The 20,433-nt window shown below is 36.4% G+C and overlaps 2 protein-coding genes across 5 annotated transcripts; one reads left to right on the top strand and one right to left on the bottom strand.

Annotated features, from left to right (window-relative positions):
* The first annotated feature begins 4,394 nt into the window (after positions 1–4,394).
* Positions 4,395–12,414, top strand: LOC135651634 (uncharacterized). 4 transcript variants are annotated; one of them, XM_065171866.1, is made up of 7 exons: positions 4,395–4,862; positions 6,508–6,544; positions 6,651–6,887; positions 6,980–7,027; positions 9,590–10,035; positions 10,135–10,218; positions 12,290–12,414. In XM_065171866.1, the coding sequence occupies exons 1-6, from the start codon at positions 4,558–4,560 to the stop codon at positions 10,205–10,207; spliced, it is 1,146 nt and encodes a 381-aa protein (XP_065027938.1). In that variant the 5' UTR covers positions 4,395–4,557; the 3' UTR covers positions 10,208–10,218; positions 12,290–12,414. The 4 variants fall into 4 exon arrangements, with proteins under 4 accessions (XP_065027938.1, XP_065027940.1, XP_065027939.1 ...); XM_065171868.1 differs by lacking the exon at positions 12,290–12,414 and adding an exon at positions 10,939–11,323; XM_065171867.1 differs by lacking the exon at positions 12,290–12,414 and adding an exon at positions 10,297–10,361.
* LOC135651633 (uncharacterized) lies at positions 11,931–20,226 on the bottom strand. Its single transcript, XM_065171864.1, has 9 exons — positions 20,157–20,226; positions 18,683–18,731; positions 17,846–17,995; positions 17,608–17,703; positions 16,380–16,493; positions 16,151–16,281; positions 14,666–14,907; positions 12,632–13,435; positions 11,931–12,554 (listed from the first exon to the last, which is right to left on the bottom strand). Coding segments are annotated over exons 1-9 (1,638 nt in total). The 5' UTR covers positions 20,159–20,226; the 3' UTR covers positions 11,931–12,504.
* Between the last annotated feature and the right edge of the window lie 207 nt (positions 20,227–20,433).

Below are 20,433 nucleotides of genomic sequence, written 5' to 3'. Positions count from 1 at the left end.
GTTTCATATCCAAAGTAAATAAAACTAGGATCATATCGAAAATAAATAAAACTAGGATTGATTTATAAGGATATGATGATGGTACCATTATCAATTTTAGTTTAGGTATTTTGGTTAATGATTTAAGCTAAACAAAATTGATAGATGAGTTAGTCCATCATGCTCTGGTCGTGACATTTGGTATCATAGTCGATCTAATATTTATGCACGGTGAGGGAGCTCGAATAGGGAAGAACTATCTGTGGATGGAGTCAGATGACTCATCACGACGTGAAGCCACAATTAGATTATGCCTCACATGCATCATGCTACATTAGGTTTGGGTTATGATATTTTGCATTAGAGTTGATCTAATATTTGGATATGACGAGGAAGCTCGAGTAGGAAAGAGTTGCTAATTGATGAAGTTAGACTTGTAATGACGTTGAGCCACCACTAGACTAGGATTTGATCTGAACTATGCTGGGTCTTGACGAGAACGTCAAACCCCCCGAGTGAGGGATATTGTAATACCTCAATTAATTCCACATCAGCTTAAGTATTCTGATAAATGATTTAAACTAAACAAATGAGGTTGATACATTAGTTAGTCCATCAAGCCCAAATTCTAACATAAAAATGGATTACTATTATAATAATTTTAAAGAACAAGTTTCTAATTTACTTGATGCAATATAAAATCTAGATACCAGTGGCACTTTCTGATATAATAAGTTAACAGTGCTATAGCTCTTTTTCTTGGTATAACGGAGTTCTAACAGTGGATAAAATCTCAAATTTTAGTTACTCAATTTGCTAAAAATTAAAGAAAACCTGCATAATAACATAATAATAGCACCTGTATCAATGTGATCTATCTGGTTATATCCAAGTCTAAAAAATTAAATTTCACATAGGATGGATCATCGACAACTCTGGATGAATTTTCATCCATATATTTAGTTCCTACCTTGGATCACATTTACAAACATATTTAGAGTCATATAGTTTGAGTTGTGGATATGGATAAGATTGGAACAGTTCTTATTCTGTTAGGATTCATGTTTGAAGATCCTAAACATCTCTTTATTTCAAGAAAAAAAAATCTTAAAGAAGGAAAGAAAGATTGTTATGGGTACTAAACGCCTCTTTATCTAATGTGATAGATAATTCTATGTTAATTTAAGAAAAAAAAGATCCTAAAGAAGATTGTGATCATAACTCTCTTAAAATCGACAAATAATGGGATACTTAATACAGATTAATATTAGTTAGGACTATTGTATTTTAATCATATAGCAAAATAAACCTTCCAATTGGCTTTGTGCCTCAGTGTGGCGAATGTGATTTTGATCGAACGGGTACAAATAAACCTTCCAATTGGTGGACCTTTCGTCAAACTAGAAGCTCTTTCTTCTTCTTCTTCTTCTTCTTCTTCTTCTTCTTCTTGGCTAAATGTGATGGTTTGATCCGATCACATTCACTTTTAGGAGCTTGAACGTCTTTTTCTGCTTATGGAGTTACATATCTCTTGTATAATAAAATACTTGGTTAAATATCATCAAATGGCTAGAAGAGTAAGATTTTTAGGAGCTCAAACATCTCTTGATGTTTCAGCAGTGCTGAACACATCCTCAAATTCCTCAACCCTCACGATCGATCATTTAACATATCAGATTACTTTAATGACAACCAGAGATCCTTGTAGGAGTTGTTAGACATTGTTTATAGTGTTTGTGTAATTGGTCCAAAGATTAGTCCAGGAGAACGGTCTATCATTCTGTCATCAGATTCAGAAGCAACAAAAAAAAAAAAGTTGCTTCTGAAATTTGTGTTTCCTTTTCAATCAATCAATACAAGAGAACAAGTGAGATTATGACATTTCGACAAAATTAACACACAATTGTATCAGCTAAGGATCTCTCCCAACATCTAAATAAAGATAACAAGAAAACCATATTTCTAAAAAGAACAAATGATTCATTAGAAACTTCATATTTTTAGTAAATGGAGATTGAGATGGAGGGCTTGGATTATGAGTGTATGGAAATTTCACTCTTTTTTTAAGTGCTCAAGTGAAGCACAAACTGTTTTCCCTTCTCTTTCCAAGAATGAAAATGAATGGTTGACTTTCAAGCTTTATATAACAGATGTAATAACTTTTAAATAAAAATAATACCTATTAAAGATCATGGAGAGATTTTGTTAATATATTTTTAACTGTTGTATACATCCACAGCTCTCTCTCTCTGGTAATGCTCTAAACTAATTATTTTCAGTTCTAATTATTATATTAAAAATTAGGAAAAAGTTATGCAAGTCAACTGCTTTTAACTTTCTGCAGCTTCTGAGGAAGCTTATCCCAAATGCTTCATCTTATCATATGTATAGTTTCTCTCTCTCTCTCTTTTTTTTTTTTTTTGGTTCTTCTATCCCTCTCTTCTGGACCAAGACATGTAAATGTTATTTTATCTTCTTCCATAACAGGGATCCAATCAACCTCCTGAATTGACTACCACTTCACCAAAACCTGTTTGCCAGCGATCATTCCACTCCAAAATGTTGCTCCGACATCCAGCGAAAAGGCCAGCAGAAGCAACATGCGCTCTCAAGTGTTCCAGCCAGCCAATGTAGTCGGTCTTAGATATCCATCCATCTTAGGATGGCCAGCAAAAAGGCCTTTCACTGCCAAGAAAAAGGCAGGCATATGAGACACATGTCCTAAATGTAGGAGGCATCATATGGGAAACACTCACTCGAGTGCACAAAAAGAAACAGTCGCAAGTGCCATCATCATACTTGCAGTTCTATGTTTCGTAGTTTGTACTGTAGTAAATCTAGTTGTATCAAGGATCAATATCTTCAATCATTATAGTAGTACCCTGTATTATCTATCATTAGCAAATTGCTGGCTTTTGATAGGCTATGCGCTTCACCAATGGTGCTTCCATCGGAATAATAGCTAATTGCTAGCTTAGCTATTATGCGTTATGATAACTCACCTGAAACAAAAACTAAACTGTATCTTGATTTGGTCATTCTGGTTGTTACTCTGATATTTGCTATCATCTTCGAGTCAAAAAAGACAAAACATGTTTGATACTAACTACGTGAAAATCCCAACTTGCTGCTGTTATCTGAATATTGGAGAGAGAAATAACTCTGGCTGTGAACCCGAATCATAAATCCAGAATGCACAGTCTTCTTCACTTGGTGTTTTAGTTGGGTAAAACCATGTTTTAGATTAATGAGAATCTAATTTTGAACTAGAAACTTGTGTGGATGCTGAAAAATTCAGAAACAAAACTGGGAGAAAGTAGAACACGATATTTTCCAATGAATTTTGCGACACTTGTTAATTAATGATTCGAAAGGCCCTGGACAAGTCGAGAACTTCTCCTCCTACTTGATTGAAAGCACCAAGAACATAAACAAAAGAAACAAGATGGAGGATGATTGTTTATGGTCCTTGCTCCTCTGCTTTGTGTGCACGACGTTTTTTAGCTGTCTTCGCCCTCTAATCGAGAGAAGTGAGAATCCCACCATGGAATAAGAAAAAGGGGACAATCTCTGGCGAACATCTGTCTCTTAGCAGGCCATTAAGCTGTATCACCCACCTATGTATGTTGAGCTCCGACACAAAAGAAGAACATGTAGGCGACGAGAGAATTCAATGCTTCAGTTTCGTCTTTCCTCGAACAAACAAAAGGCTTTCCAAAACCTCAAGTCCACTTATGTATGCTAACGGCGATCATACAACGTAGCAGCAGCAGAACATTAAATCCTTTGAATAAACAATAGAAAAAAAAGGGACCAATCTTCTTATTTTCTTTGAAGTAAACATTTTTTTTAGGACTCATTTTTTAATTACTAGTAAAATATTTTTGGATAATTAATACAGTAATATATCCATAACAAAAACCTATATATATATATATATATATATATATATATATATATATATGTATATACACACACACAAATATGTTGTCCTCATTAATATTCGTTAAAAAAATCCTAATTAATCACTTTATCATGATTAATATTAGTTTACTTAAGTTAGAGAAACACACAAAAGTAGAAAATATAAAAAAAAAAAAATTATCTCGAATGTTTGCGTCTCATAATGAGATTTTGAAGTATGACGAAATAAATTCGAGACTTAATTATGTTTGACTCACAGTAACTAATAGAGATTAACTCTGATGGCATATACATTTTGGATGACTATAATTCGGAGGGATAAATACGAGAATCCCTATTCCTATAGGGATACATATATATATATATATATATATATATATGTATTGTATATTTGCACACGAACTGTTCTCTCAATTTGTTTAACAAATGCTTGCCGTGATTTCCGCAACAATCTACCAAAAACGTTTCCAATCATGACATGATTCCCTCTCCAAACCCACCCACCCCCACCTCTCTCTCTCTCTCTCTCTCTCTCTCACCGTTAACTCCTCCTCCTCCCTTCCCCGCCGTTTTGCCCATCGAACTCTTAAAACCCATTGGTCCTTCCCGAAAACCATGGAGATGTGATCGGCGCCCCCCCTATTGGCCGGAGAGATGGGAGGGATGACGTCGACGATGGCTGCGAGGTTCGCTTTCTTCCCGCCGGACCCGCCTTCGTACAGGGTTGTGGTGGAGGATGAAGCGTCGGGACGGCTGTCCATGACCACCGTGACGCCGCGGGAGGGGGTGGAAGTACGGCGGCTGTGGACCAGGCGCGGGAGCGGGATCGTCGCGATGTACGTGACGAACCCCAACGCGAAGCTCACCCTGCTCTACTCCCATGGCAACGCGGCCGACCTTGGCCAGATGTACGAGCTCTTCGTCGGGCTCAGCAATCACCTCCGCGTCAACTTGATGGGGTGAGGTGCCGCCTCGTTCTGGTTCCTTGTTTATTAATGAGTTCTGCGTTGGTAATCTTCGAGGACCTAAAGTTTGGATTTTGAACTAAAATGGATGGATCTTTTATGTTGCTTATGGCGCCTGCGTAGCTGATGGAGCGTTGTTTGTTTAGTTGAAAATTTTCAAACTTTTGTGATAATTTCGAATTGAAAATGGGATGGAAAGTCGTTGTTTGGAGCTACTTGAGCTGATTCCTGCGATAAGTTCGAAATGGACATTTTGACTTTTTCTTCTTTAAATTTTGTTCTTTCTTATGATAAATAAATTGTCGATTAAGTAGATTTTACAGGAAAGCATTGATTCTGAGATCTTAAAGGAGTTATTTTTGCATTTTCTAATTCGTGATTTGTTATTAGATGTTGGAATTATGAAGTAAAAAACGGACGGTATCTTGTATCTTTGATGCTTACCTTGACACAGGAGCTACAATTAGCTGAATAATTTCCTAAAAAGACAAAAGAAAAGAAAAATAATTGCCTGAAGGAGTAGGATAATCTTGTGCAATTTCTGACTTTTTTATGCTCCTTTTGATCTGAAAATGGGTATCCAAACCATCGTTTTAGGACTAGGCATAAACTATAAAGATGTCTGTGTTCAAACAATATGACAAGCTTTTCAGCAGAATTTATCAGGCTTCCTAAGCTCATCTAGTTCGAATCCACTCTTATACCAGTGAGGGATGTTAAACCCTTTGATACAAATTTTGCAAGAACTGTAGGGACATTCCATACTGGGCTTTCTTCATTAAGTGCAAGCATCTTCATCCACGTAGGTCAGACCGGACAGAAGATCTCAAGGAATGTAGGAATTTGGTCTTGTTACATTTGGAATGAAAGAACTAGGCAATTTCTAACAAGAATATCTCTAGTGTTGATAGCTTCAAAGATACGGCTGAAAGCTTTGCCAGCAGAATTACTTAATATCTACTGTCTTGCTGTTTTTCTTTCCTTCTTTTTCCCTCACTGATTTGTGCTTTCTGGTTTTCCTGCATGTTGTGTGTTTATGTTCTCACATCATATTCTTTAGTTCCTTTTTCATTTTGATTCTTGTTCAATATAAATATTGGCTAATCTATTTTCTTTTCTGTCTCCTATACTAGTTGGAGGATGATTGAAGGTGGGGCATGAGCTTCCCTTTGATCATCACCGAGCTGTAAGATCTAGAAACCCCAGTTCTGCGATTTAGAACACATTTTCAGAAGTTCACCGAATCACACTTCTAGAAACTGCTGTAGACGAGTTTTATGTGTGATGGTAACACTAACATGTCAGCAAAATTATCTGTTCATCTTCTAATGCTATAGATCAGATCGTGCGGACTTTTTAAAAATGCAAAGCATGGTGTGCACTAGGACCGCTTGGCTTGGTCTAATAATAGGTTCCCTTTATTTTTTTGATAAAAAGTGGTAAATGTGGAAAGTGCTGGTCCGAAAACAATTAGTTGCTGAGAGCTCTCTGTAAGTTCTTGAGGGGCCTCATAATCAGAGTTGTTTTCTTCCAGCATCCAATTGCATTAGAAAATTTCCATGTTTTTCATTTCATATAGTCAACGTCCAGGTTTGTTGGATGGTTTTTTTTGTTTAATATGGAAACCCACTTATTGCAGATATGACTATTCAGGTTATGGGCAATCATCTGGAAAGGTTGGCTTTGCATCCTTGTCACTTTTTTATCTTTTTCTGCTTTAATATTTGATTAACTGATGAAAAACAATATGTAATTTTGTATCTTACCACATTGTACTCTCAGGCTTCAGAGCAAAATACTTATGCTGATATAGAAGCTGCTTACAAATGCCTTAAAGAGACTTATGGAGCCCATGAAGAAGATATTATTTTATATGGCCAATCAGTTGGTACTGGTCCTACTTTAGAATTAGCTGCTCGTTTGCCTCGATTGAGAGCAGTTGTTCTGCATAGTCCTATTTTGTCTGGTCTACGTGTAATGTATCCTGTGAAGCATACATACTGGTTTGACATATATAAGGTTCTTTTCCATTATTTTGCTAATCTGTGGGCTTATGGATCTTCATTTCATTGTGAGATCATCTTAACATCAAATCCTTTTTTTTTCTGCAGAACATTGATAAAATTCCACTTGTGAAATGTCCCGTGCTGGTAATTCATGTGAGTGTTGACTTTCTTGCTTTACTTGATATGGTATATCTTTAGTTGTTGCACTTTTGGTTAGAAAATTTTCTTTTATTTTGCTCTAGTTTGTGTTATATATTGTGTAGTTAAACCTTCTAGAGCCCCTCAAGAAAGATATTTAACTATCACTTCACATATTTTACATCGAGACTTTAAACAGATCCAGGCTCTCGTCTCTGCTTCTTTGTAAATCAGCAATAAGAGTTAGTCTCAAGCTCCTTGCACAACAGTAGATCTTTTTGCTGAGTGAATCTTCTCTTAATATAAAATATTTAGAATCTCAATTCCCAATTTCTTTTTTATGTTAAATTTGACTAGGTAGAATCACTGTTCTATGCCTAGTGCAACATTCTATGATCCATTAGTTAAGAGTGAACTCTTTTCTCATTCTATGATCCACTATTTAATAGTGAACTTTTTTCTTAGAGAAGTTGAATGGTAAACTTTTTGTTGTTGATGTTACTTGTGAAGCCAAATAACCTTGGATGTTGGACATAGATCCATTGAACTCTTAAAACTTGCTTAGGCTCATTTGCATATTCTTCGATGACTAAATTCTTTTTGTTTCATATCAATATCCGATACAAGAGAATTTTATCATGATTTTTCAAAAAGCCCCAACAGCTAACTTCAATACATCGGTAAGTACACTGCATTATTATATCTATCAACTCACTCAAGCTCCAATTCATCAATTATACAAGAGGAAACAAGATTGGTACCATCCTTAGATAAACAGATCGGGCACCCCTCTTGTAGAATACATAGATCTAATCTGGTTCTCCCAGCATGGCACCCAAATGCAGCCCTGCCAGGGCATACTAGAGGCTTGACGTTAATAATGACTACTTTTGGTTTAGTAGGCTCCCCACTCCCCACTCTGCAGTGTAAACAAAGCAATTAGATAGTTTGGTCCATCCATTTTGGAATTTGACATTTGAGATCCTCTTTGAAGCTGTATATAATGTTCCCACCTTCTTTTGCTTTCTGAATATGCTATTAATATGTTCAACAACAAATAATAATTGGTAGCAGCCAGCAAACATTTTCTGTGGTTCTATATGATTTCCTTGCCTCTTTGTTTTCTGTCCATAGTAGCAGCTTCCTTCATATACAGACTATATTTCTAAATTGAGAGTAAAGATATTCTGTACTTTCTGGAACATCCTAACAGAACACATGACTTGAAGAACTTCTGATTCCTCCATTCATTAATGAGTCCTTGATACGATTTTGAATCTTTAATGCATGCAAGCCAGGATGTTAGCAAACCTAGGCACCCTTTGTGGAAACCAAAATACCCTATGCCACTTGTCTCACTTGCATATTATAAACCATCTTGATCATTCTTGATTCATGATAACATGAACAGTGGTTTGCAAATTTTTGTTATTTTGTCTGATCTTGCTTGGTGAATGACAGTAATTGGGCAACATCTGCATTTTTGTTGTTTTCTCGTCACAAGCTGCCTTCATATAAGAACACCTATATATGCATGAAGAAGGAAGTCCCCAAATTTTCATATCTTCACTTTTGGTTGTCGCAGGCCCATATCATTCTTCTTCTGTTGTTCTTTTCCTACCTATGTTTAATTTATATAAGTTGATTAGGGAAACTTTTTTCCTGTTATATTTATGTTGCTTATTTGCCTTCTCATCTTCTAAAACATGAACTATATATAGAAATTTATATATCATGTATCATGAAGTTTATATATCATGAAGTCTGAAAATTTAGGGAGTTGGAAGTTGACTGTGTATGATATCAAGATAAATAAATGAATATTACCTTCAATGTTTTGCACACATAGATTATTAATTTTTCCTTGCCTATTCACCTCTTGAATTAGTCGATATCTATGGTCCTTGTCCTTCTATTATGTATATTTGCATGGAAGCATGTTCATATACTAACCCTTGCTTGTGCCCTTATACTGTTTGCATACGAGGCTCTTAACTAAAACTATACAGATGGAGTGTTCTATATGTACCTTGTCTATGAGCTAACGATATCTATAACATTTTTTTCTGTACGTACTTCATATTTGAGCTTATGATATCAGCAGCAAGCTTTGTTTTGTTCAATTCTTCAAAGTGCATCTGCTATTTTAGATGGTAACCACCGATATACAAAGTGGACACCAAGTTAATGGATATATGTTATACTCAAGGACACTGGACAAAATGGTCAATATTGGACAGCAAAAAATTAGAATCACTTACTTATCTGCATAAAAAATTACTGGTTGAATATAAATGGCTAGAAGTTTAAATATTAAACCTAAACATACATGACACAAACAGTAGAATGCAATTTTAATAATTTCAGTTGAATGTTTTGCTCTATAAAACCATTCAAGTATAATTACTCTTTCTTCGGTCCTCTTTTTGTCTTTTCCTACATGTAACTTTTGTTTCCTTCAAATCGGTGTTTCCAAATAGTTCTTGTATATCAAAAACTACTGGAGCAGAACTTTCATGATCGGTAGAGATTATTGGAAATGCTGTCAAGATGACTCAGATGTTATTGTTTTTGCAGGGTACAGAAGATAATGTCGTTGATTGTTCACATGGGAAGCGCCTGTGGGAACTATGCAAAGAAAAGTATGAACCTCTTTGGATTAAGGGAGGCAACCACAATAATCTAGAACTCTTTCCAGATTACATCAGGCATTTAAAGAAGTTCATATCAGCCATAGAGAACTTACCTGTAATAAAAGATGAATCTGTTGAGACATCAGACGTCACTGAGGCTCCTCGGACGAGCTCTGACTGTCTAGAGTCTTCAAGAATGAGCACAGATCAGACAGACATGTCTAGATCAAGCACTGTCAGTGGGGATAAATCTAAGCGGAGAACAGAAAGCGGAGGAAAGTCAAGACCTAGTACTGACAGGAGAGAGAAATCAAGAAAAAGTGTTGACAGTTCTAAAGACATGAAGGATGACATGGACCAACCAGAAAAACCGAGGAAAAGCTCTGATCGGTCAGATGAAACTTAAGATTGGCTAAGATTGCTTTCTCTTTTGTTGATTTATTCTATGTGAATATATTCTATCTTGACTGTTGTGATAAATTATGGCAGCTTTGGAGACATGATGAGATCAATGGGATTATGCAATATGGACTGTTTGAAAGACACAGCTTCCAAGGCCTAAGCAATACAAAGGTGAGTTATTGGTTTTGGGTGGTGTTGCTTTTTTTTGTTTGATTTATCGGTTGGACAGTTTGTCTTTGTTGATGGCAGATAAATTTGTTTGTGTCCTTTTTTAACCAATAAAAAGCAATCACATGGAGAATGAATGGTGTTCAGCTCTTTTCCCTTCCCTTCTGTTCCCTTCTTCCACCAGATGGTTAGTTCTAGTGTATGTGCCAATGAGTGTCATGCTGTCCATATAATGGAGTAATATGTTACATCAGGTAAATCTGGATAATTTAAAGCCATTTTTAAATATTCGTTCAACTACTCATGTCTTCGAAGTGTGTTGTGAGTTAGAGGAGGCCCCTAAGCCTATTTAACTATTGAGATCACTGGCTAGCGGAAGCAAACACCGCATTCAAATTTGGAGGAGACTCTCCAATATTTATGTAGTTGAATTCTTTCTTTTTTGTCTACGGGACAATGGTTTTGTGAGTTAGAGGAGGCCCCTAAGCCTATTTAACTATTGAGATCACTGGTTGATTGAAGTAAACACCGCATTTAAATTTGGAGGAGACTCCCCAATATTTATGTAGTTGAATTCTTTCTTTTTGTCTACGGGGCAATGGTTTTGCTTTACTTGTCTCTATATATATTGATTTGTCCTAGGTGTAGTTTGCAATGATTTGAAAAATCTTTTAGTTTATGAATATGTTAAGAGCATATTTTAACTTTTTTTTTTTTTGACAGACAACCGATGTTGAAATTAGTTTTGCTTCCCGTTGTCCGTCCGCGCATATCTCTGTATTTAGTCCCTCTCTTTTTTTCTTTTTCTTTTTTTTTCACGTCATGCATTTTATTTCTTTGAGAAAGATGGTTGTCGGTAATGAAGTGGCCAAATCTTTTTTTTTCTTTTTTGTGGGCAAAATTCACCAGGATGAGGCAGGGTTATTTGTGAAGTGCACAGATAAATGAGGCAGGGTTATGCTGCCCCTAAAATTTTGATACTGCTAGAAATCACATGTGATGTTTGTCCGATCAATATTTAGGTTGCAAGAAGGATACTAAATTTGGGATTGTTACTTTACCTTCCTGAAGAATCAAATGTGATGCTTACCTCATGTGGTCTATCTATCCCAATCACAGCCCTCTTTTTATCCGATCAACATCATGAGGTGTAAATTTTCACCTCCAATTGGTGGTATACATCCCATTCGGGCTGTGCTATTTATGGTTGGTTGGTAGTGATGATTGTACGTATAACCACGGTATAAAGAGAGAGAAATTTACCTTCGATTCTCTCATTTGATGTTTTTATGTATTTTTTTTAATACCTTTAATGTCGCTCGATGGAGGTGGGAAGAAGATGAGATCCAAAGTGACTGACAAAAGCAACATATGAGAGACTATTATGACAAAGCACTCTAGTGCTTTGTAAAAGCAAAGTTCGAAGCAATCAGCAATGCCTACTTAAGAGTAGAGTAGGAGGTGACGACATTCAAGATGCTACTATCGATCGATAAAAGGAGAGAGAAAGAAATTATTGATGTCAAGGGACGACATTTATCCCCCAGTTCTTGCCTGTCTGACCTAAGCCCCCAGAGCAAGCACCAACTCGAGCTGTTCGCATCCATGACTGTCTGACCTAAGCCCCCCAGTTCTTGATGCACACTGTTATCAACTTCACGTTGCTATACCCCAACCATGTGCAGCAAATTACAGAGACACAAAAATGCATCATGTCACCTAAAAGTTGGCATGCATACATACATATACATTGCTGATCAGCACAACTAATTCAACCTCTAAACAAGTATCCCAAGAGGATTAAAAAAAAGTTACTGTAGCATGGGCACGACAATTTGGGAAGATACCAACCCAATCTATCTATCCAAAGAATTTCCATATTCAAGAAAAAAAATATAAGTTCGTCTGTCCCAGGACAATAAAGTCGGGTACCACAGCACCCCACCCGGTCAGCTTTTCTTTGATGTTTTCTTTTAGTTTGATCTCCATATAGCTAGCTCTCTCTCTGAGAATTTTTAACTTGGATGGATTGCTAAAATTTGCTCACCAGATTGACCATTTTAATGGCTTCCAGGATACACAACACCAGGATACAAACATGGGAAAATTTGGCGAAACGGAGATCGTCAGGGAGCAGGAGCCACAGCGAAGCTGGTGCCATGTGGGAATATCATAGAAAGGTAGAGTTCAAGAAGCCATTCGGTCAGGTTCTCACATTACTCTGTCCTGTCCTGCATGATTTTCATTTTACACCTTGCCCAGATGGATTTTGTGTCACGATAGCATAAACTAATAACCCAGACGTTCATTCAGGGAGGTGCGTCCATCACCAGTTTGTCCTGCATGCATTTAATTTCATTAGGTTATTTCCTGAGACACAAGTGATATCTTGGCTTTTAGGTATCAAATAGATTACCTTCGGGAGGTACCCACGACTCATAATCTGGATTGTTGTCAAGAAAAGCTGGCTTTGAAGGCCCAAATACTCGCTTCTCCTGTGAATTATCCTTTCCTTCTAGACCTTTGCTCTTGGACTCTTTGTTTTCAAGTACTTCATCTAAAGCAGTGTACCCACGTTTGTGCTTCAGCAGCAGAGCCACAGCATCAGCAGCTGAGGTTTCAGCCACTGACACTTCCACCTTGGGGATTTTATCAACACCCATCCCCATCTCATGGGCAGGCTTTCGTTTTCGTATAATTAGACCAGGACCCGCACAGTCAATCTCTGATCTATTGTCAGACCCAAGAATTTCTTTCCTATCTTTGTAGTCCACAAAATTATCCAATTCATTCTCATCCAAATGAGTTTCCTGTACCATATTCTCTTCTGATGTAATCTCCCTGGTGGCACCAAGCCACTGCGGCTTTACGGCGGTATACACAGGTTTGCTGGCCTCTTGGTCTTCAGTCATGTTCCTGCCTTCTGTATGTTCCACTGCTTGTTTATGACTGGAAGTGTCATCAGGTTTTAAACCAACAGTTGTAGTAGGCACAGTCCCTTGCCTTACGACATGTGTAGGTGCAGTCCCTTGCTTTTGCTCCGATTTTGGTGGCTTAGAGACATTAGGAATGGATTTGGATTTCGATGCTTCTGCTTTGGCATCTCTTTTGCGAGCAGCTTCTCCCATTGGATCAGCAATCTTCAGCAGGTACATTGTTTTCTCCAAATCAGTTTGAAGATCAACCAGCTCATTTTGAATTTTTGAGACTCGGTCGTGCACTATCAAATGAGAAAAGAAAAAATCGGTCAGAATCTCATCAATCAAGATTCTCTGCAAGATATATTCATATGCAAATTTCCATCTGTTGCTTATGCACTTGCCACAAGCAAATAACTTGCATCTTCTAGAAGGAAAACAAGGTCAGGAATATGAGACCTAACAAAATGATCAAGATGAGGGACTATAGCTAGGCTGAAAGGAGCAACGGGCACAGGAAATGGGAGGCTTGGAATGTCTTCTGCTAAAAATAACTACTATACTGTCTAATTCTTGATGTTTGTAATGTCACTACAAATTAGATGTACGATATCTGTTTTCACATATAGACGCCATCAGAAAAAGGTCAATGAATAAATACAGCTCAAAATATTATATTATCATGTATATCCTCCAAGATGATGGGTATTTACATATATACCCCTGTTTAATAGAGGATGTTTCTACAAATTGGTGAAGGAATTGTAGTTTTTGCAGCTTGTAAAGCAAATACAAATATGGTCTTTTCTGAAATTTTAAACGGAAGAGAATTGGGATGCAGGGGTGGTTTTGTTTTGCAACAAGTTTTATTACAGAAAGCCGATAAGTAACAAAAGTTAAATACAGTGTTGGTAATGAAAAACAGGAAGAGGATTAAAAGTTAAATACAGATTTGTTGATGAAAAACAGGGAGCTTTTTGGTGCAAATATGTGCTATTTAATAGGGTGTATATGCCAAGGTTCGCTGTTTGTGCTTTTAAACATGGAGGTTAAAAGTTAAATACAAGTGGTACATACCAATCTATCGGTATGCCCCACCGTTCCATATGTTGGTACGTCGATACGTACTATACTGAGAGTCGGTTGGTACAATCAATAAAGATCGGTAAAGAACCATGGTATATGCAAATATGAACTTCCATGGTATATATATATATATATATATATATATATATATATAAGCATCTGTAAATACTAAAGTAGAAATAGAAGTTTTAGTGATTACCCGTTACATAAGATGTAATTATGTAAATAAATTTAAAGAATAAAATATGAAGTAGTAAAATATGCAAATAAATTATAAAGAATGAAATTTAAGAAAAAGGTACTCTATGTAGAAAAGTAACCCCATACAATGATTTCACAGACCTTAAGTAACAAAAAAAATAAAGGATAAATGCTTCAAATCGAACAATGGATAAGATTCTTATCGAGAAAATTTCGTGATCATGCATGCTTGCTAAGAAGCTCACCTAGTTGAGATGACAGCCCAGACATGTAAGCATCAAGGTCATCTCCACCTTCGGTGCTGTTGACAGAGTCAGTCACTCCCTTTTCCTTCTCTTTCAAAAGCAAGGCCTTCTTTTCCTCAATTTGACTAATTATGGTATCCTTTTTGTCGAGAAGAGAATCAGCTGTTTCGACTGATTGCTGTTCACCAGACTTTCGAGCAGCAGGCTTCTTCTTGGTCCGGTCATAGAAATCGTCATCATCACTGGATGATACACAAATTTGTTAGCTTATAGAAAAAGAGGACTGATATGACAGAACTACACAACAAAGGAATACTATATGTCCGGTAGAAAGTTGATCCCAATTATCATTCTACCAATGAGAATTCAGGCTCTAACTCTATAGCATCTATGACACCATAATTTCAGTATTAGATAGTCATTTATGCATGGTCCAACTTACGTATAAACTGTTGTGTTGAAATTAATCAAACAATAAGATTGAAGCCCTTCCAAGCCACTGCACAAAGTACCTCCTTTTACCTCATATGTGCTTTATAGGCATGTCTAGTAGCACCAGTAAAAAAATAAATAATAATTTCCTACAACTAGATGGGAACTAATATGACTGGAACTAGCATCCGCAAAGAACCTTTTTTCCCTGACAAGGGGATCTCACTTCTAAAAGAATGGACAAATTAAAATGAAGAACACTTGGAATTATTGCTTCTTAGCCAAGAAACCTTAAATTAAAGTTGTCACTTGTAGTAAATAATGAACAGTACATGTAGAGCAAAATTTAGAATTTAATAGCTTCCAATGAAGAACAAAAGTACATCCTCAATCATACAACTTTGTCCTCAAATTTACACAGGTTATTAGGCTGAACTAACAAAACCACGTAGACTACTATTTACATTAGCATCAAAACATCTCCTTGAGATGAACTTAATAAAAGATGGAGAGAACAGTGAACAGTAATCATAAATCTAAAGCCTAAATTCAGTAGCCTAAGCTAAGGGAATTTATGTAATTAAAATAGTTATTACTTGGTTTCCATGGAAATCTAGAAGATACAATCCAAAAAATGCTGATAACTGAAACAGAAAGCAGCAAGCATCTCATCAATTGTTTTGATGCCAATTTTGTCAGAAAACAACAAAAGTCAAATATATTCCTCTGCAACAGTGACATATTATAGCATTCCCAATCTTCTTTGTGACGTATCTATGTGGAACTTTTCATATCAAAGTATATCAAATAGAATTACAGTTTGTTATTCACCTAATTTTTAAGTATATATTGTTTCAAAGAGATGTACTACAAATTTCAGCATAAATGCTATCGTTTGGACTTTCCATAACAAATGAAAAACATCCATCTAGTGAACTAAATGAACAGTTGGCTTCTCAGAATCTCAGATGCATTTCAAAATAACATATAGGTTCAAAATTTGAAATAAAAATGTTAGAAAACAAAAATCCTATAAAAGGGAACAATATATACCTCAGCATGTCATCTTCATCTTCAACATTCTCTTTCTTCTTACCACAAACTACCTTACCAGATCGAGCACCTACACTTTCTTGAATACTTTCATTCAAAGTCTCTTCTAAGCTATCTAATTCCTCCATAATCTGAGAAATATGTAAGAAATAGTATCTTTGTGACTCATGCAAAAGCCTTCATAGTCAAAAGATCAAGACAGTGTAGACAAGCTAAAAGAATCAATCACCTGAGTTATTCTTTGCTCATTCCGAGCTATCTGTGTTTGCTGACCTTGAGTTAAGCCACCTTGGGCAATGTCTTTTGCTCGTATGGCATCAATCTCCTTTTTCATGTTAGCGACCTTATAGCACCAAAGATCGAAGAAAATTTTTAAGTAATAAAGTTGTTGATCATAAACAATATATCAATGCTAGCAAATCCAAAGGCTTGTGTATACACTATAAAAAAGAGAGAAGTACACAAGCAGTTAAACAAAATAAAATTTTACAAATACATTTCAGGGGACAATAATATTATTTTAAGCAGGGTTTGCCATGCCGCAATATACCGCCCGATACGGGCACTATGTACCGGTCCGACAAGGGACTAGTACACGTACCACCCTATATCAAGCAATCTAGTTAAATTAATAAAATATTTAAAAAAAATAGTGGGACCCATGTCGAAATCAGTGTAAAAGGGGAAAAAAAAAGATATTAGGGCTTGCGAATGTGATCCCTCTTCTCGCATAAAGTGTTGTCGCCTCGCTGTCACCACTTCGCCTTTGCTGCCGCTACTATTTCACCGTCGTGTAAGGTGCCACCACCTCGCCATCGTCACTTCACCTTTGCTGCCACTGCTGCTTCGCCGTTGTTTAAGATGTCGTCACCTCACCATCGCCGCTTCCCCACTGCTGTCGCTGTTGCTTCACCATCACGTAAGATGGCGCTGCCTCATTGTCGCTGCCACTGCTTCCCAAGTACATGCTGCCGATGCTCTTTTCCTCTTCTTTCTTCATCTGCCTCCACTTCTTCCTCTTCTTCCCTCTTCCTTTCTCCTTCCATCTCTGTTTTACTACCACTCTTGCCACTTCTCTTTCTTTTTCTTCATCGCCAAGCCACTGGTATGCATCGGCATACCATGTGTTGGCATACAGGTACGGATGGTACATATTGTTCCAGCAGTTTGCTGAAACAGGTCCGGTACCCGAAAAGGCAAACCATGGTTTTAATCAAAGCATCTATTAACTTACACCATTTTCTGTGCAAATAAATGAAAAACATAACAGTTTGCACATGCATCTCAAAGTGGAATTCCATGGTATTCATTCATTTTTCAGAAGTAAACTTGTGAAACTTGTACTATATATCTATATGCTGTTATTACTTAGGAACCTGTTGTGTTCACATTATGATCTTCAGCACAAGAATTAAGTATATAAGAGTGTTGGAAGCAAAACAAACCAAACAACTTACCTTCTCCATTCTTTTTATAATTTTGCTACGAGTTTTTTCCTGCCTTTCAGTTAGCTGTCCTTTGTACGTTTGCCATGTTATTTCATCTGCACCATTCTGCAAAATAACCACGGCATCATTGAATCAAAATATTTAATGTAATTTAGATGTCCACAGAGATAGACAAAAGATAGTGAATAGTCTACAACATAATAAGAGAGGCATTCCTAAAAAGGAAAGTCAAAACAATTTTGCCAACCTCTGTGTCTTCTTCAATAGCATCCTCCTGCATGCCCCATGAGATACCATTTGCAAGGGAAGCATCGACTCTTGCCCGTAATAGTGAAGCTTCACGATCGAGCAACTCTTCTCGAATTTTTGCATTCCGTAGTTTCTCCAAATCACCCTCCTACACATTGAAAAGTGAAGTGAAAAGCTAAGAGGGAAAACCCCATAGTATTCAGAAAAAATCTGAATGCAATGAAACAAGCAAGTTACAACTATATCTACAAGCATGTTCTTTACTCATTCAGGCATGCATAATTTGGCAGTTAAAACAGTAAAACAGCAAAAAGGAAACAAAAAAAAGGAAGCATTGTTTATGAAAAGAAAAGGTCAAATTCATGCATTGATAATATGAAATATCTAGTGGATGATTTTAATTGGTTACATCATATAGAGACAAGATACAGTAAAAAAAGGAGCTTAGATTTATTTGATTCCTAGAGAAAAAAGAAGTTAAAGCTAATTCCCTCACCGTTCCAACCTCAGGGTAATGAGTAACAAGTAGATTTATTAGTCTGAAACAAGTCAGAGAGACATACAGCCATGCATGTTCCTTAAGGCCAATAAAATCTTGCAAAAGAGTTCATGATCCAAATGTTCAGAAGCATCATGAGTTCACTCAAAGTTTGGAAAATAGCATATTTCTGGAGTAATAGTACAACAACCATGTAAACAGAGCTTTTGCAAGAAGTGGTTTCATATGGTGTTTTACTCTCTCATCATTGTTGGCAGGTGGTCCAATCAAAAGAAAGGCAGAAATCTAATCAATTGCATCTTATAAACAAGTCATCGCGTGTTTTCAAAGTCTTACTGGAGGCATTAACTCAGTTGGTCCTTGGAAAATATATAACCGTGACGACCTGTGGAGAATGCAAAGCAACAACATAAATCAGTAACAGCTTTTAAAAAATATATATCTAAATCACTCTATTCAAGCTTAAACTTTTTATCAAACTGATTGCCAACAATAGAAAGAAACATATCTAAGACACTGTAACTCACATTTCAAGCAAATTTTCAATAACAACACAACCGTGCAACTTAATGTTAGACAACGAAATCATAAGCAACAACTAAAAAAACATAGCAAATAAAATTGTGCAATCAAACTTTACCAATATATCGTTAAGATCATGGTTTGTCGTATCATATTATACCGCCTAGTATGGACGGTACGTACCGGTCCAATAGGAGACCAGTATGGGCAGTACATACTGGTTTGTCGATATGCTCCACTATACCATATGTCGGTACATCAATATGTTTCATACCAACAGCTGATCGGTACATAGGTATGGGTCGGTAAGAATAACTATGGTTAAGATCAAATAAGGATGCCACATACATTAGTACAAATGACACAAGCCAGCCAAGGGCAATGACACAATGGCAAGATACCAACTGGCAAGACTCGATTTATAGGATACTTGGTAATGCAATAATGTACCATTCGAAGGCTAACCAGTGAGAAACAGCAAGGGCATCCATCCCGTAATAGTTCTAGAAGCAGGATCAACTGCTCTGAACTCAGTGCTATGAACTGCAAACTAATTGGACAAGCCCAAATCATGTCAAACAGTATCAAGTCAAATTGTCCTAGTTAAATCTAAGCCTGAAAATATTACACATAAACCCATTACATACACACTTTGAAATTGACTTCACTTGAAGTCAGAGACATAAAAATAATCTGGTTAAGCTTGCCTATTAAGAATGTCAAAGAGCACTCTGAAAGATGTCAACAAATGTGAATTTTTATCCCAATTTTTATGGGACAAAGTTGTTGGCACTTGGTACAACAGTATGTTAGTTTACAATAGAGAAACATATTGTCTTGGGTTAGTAGCATATGGAGTTGAAGCAGACCAGTTTGGGTACCTTATCAAAGGGACAGTGACAGTAATTAGTTAGAACTTAGAACTTAGTAAAACTTGCAAAGAGTGAGAGAGAGGATGGGGTCACAGAGAGACGAAAAAAAATATAGAACCCATTTATTCTGTTTTAATTAATTATTTAAGACAGGCATTATATATCTTCTTTAGGAAAAGAATCCCCAAAACACCTACAATAAACAACTCAAACACTTCAGAAAATTTTATGGCTTTATACTGTTAAAAAAATTGTTAGGTTTATGAACCATAAAAAATAGTAGAAAAAGAATATGTTTGTTCGTGCAAAACTTTCAACGATAAACTTACCAACATACCAAACCAAATAAAAGGAAATGGAAGAAGCATGCAACAGAAAACATCAGATTGATTCAGGGCATTAATAAATCAACTTACATGCCAAACCGAATAACATCGCCAACATGAAGTTCTGTGTACACCTTCTTCTTTACCTGAACATGATTACAGAACTAAGAATACTGGTGACAAATCAAAATTCTGATTGAAAAATTAAAAACTCTAAGTATATCCTTGATATTACTTGCAAAAAACAATAGCCTTTTGTCGAAAGTTGAGACATAAGACATGAAACAAAACATCTGAGCAAACTTTACAATTCAATTTAGACAACACATCTGGAAAACATGCTTCATCTGACACACATGGCAATCTC

Source organism: Musa acuminata, chromosome BXJ3-10, assembly GCF_036884655.1.
Source record: "Musa acuminata AAA Group cultivar baxijiao chromosome BXJ3-10, Cavendish_Baxijiao_AAA, whole genome shotgun sequence".
Taxonomy (NCBI): domain Eukaryota; kingdom Viridiplantae; phylum Streptophyta; class Magnoliopsida; order Zingiberales; family Musaceae; genus Musa; species Musa acuminata.
The sequence above is the reverse complement of the archived record's forward strand: the minus strand, read 5'-3'. Positions and strand labels throughout refer to the sequence as shown.

Coding starts and splice junctions, on each gene's coding strand:
- LOC135651634 (XM_065171866.1), top strand. CDS start 4,558: ATGGGAGGGATGACGTCGACGATGGCTGCGAGGTTCGCTTTCTTCCCG. Junction 6,545..6,650: donor ATGGGCAATCATCTGGAAAG/GTTGGCTTTGCA, acceptor TTGTACTCTCAG/GCTTCAGAGCAAAATACTTA. Junction 6,888..6,979: donor ACTGGTTTGACATATATAAG/GTTCTTTTCCAT, acceptor TTTTTTCTGCAG/AACATTGATAAAATTCCACT.
- LOC135651633 (XM_065171864.1), bottom strand. Junction 17,704..17,845: donor CTATTGAAGAAGACACAGAG/GTTGGCAAAATT, acceptor GTTATTTTGCAG/AATGGTGCAGATGAAATAAC. Junction 13,436..14,665: donor TGGGCTGTCATCTCAACTAG/GTGAGCTTCTTA, acceptor CTCATTTGATAG/TGCACGACCGAGTCTCAAAA.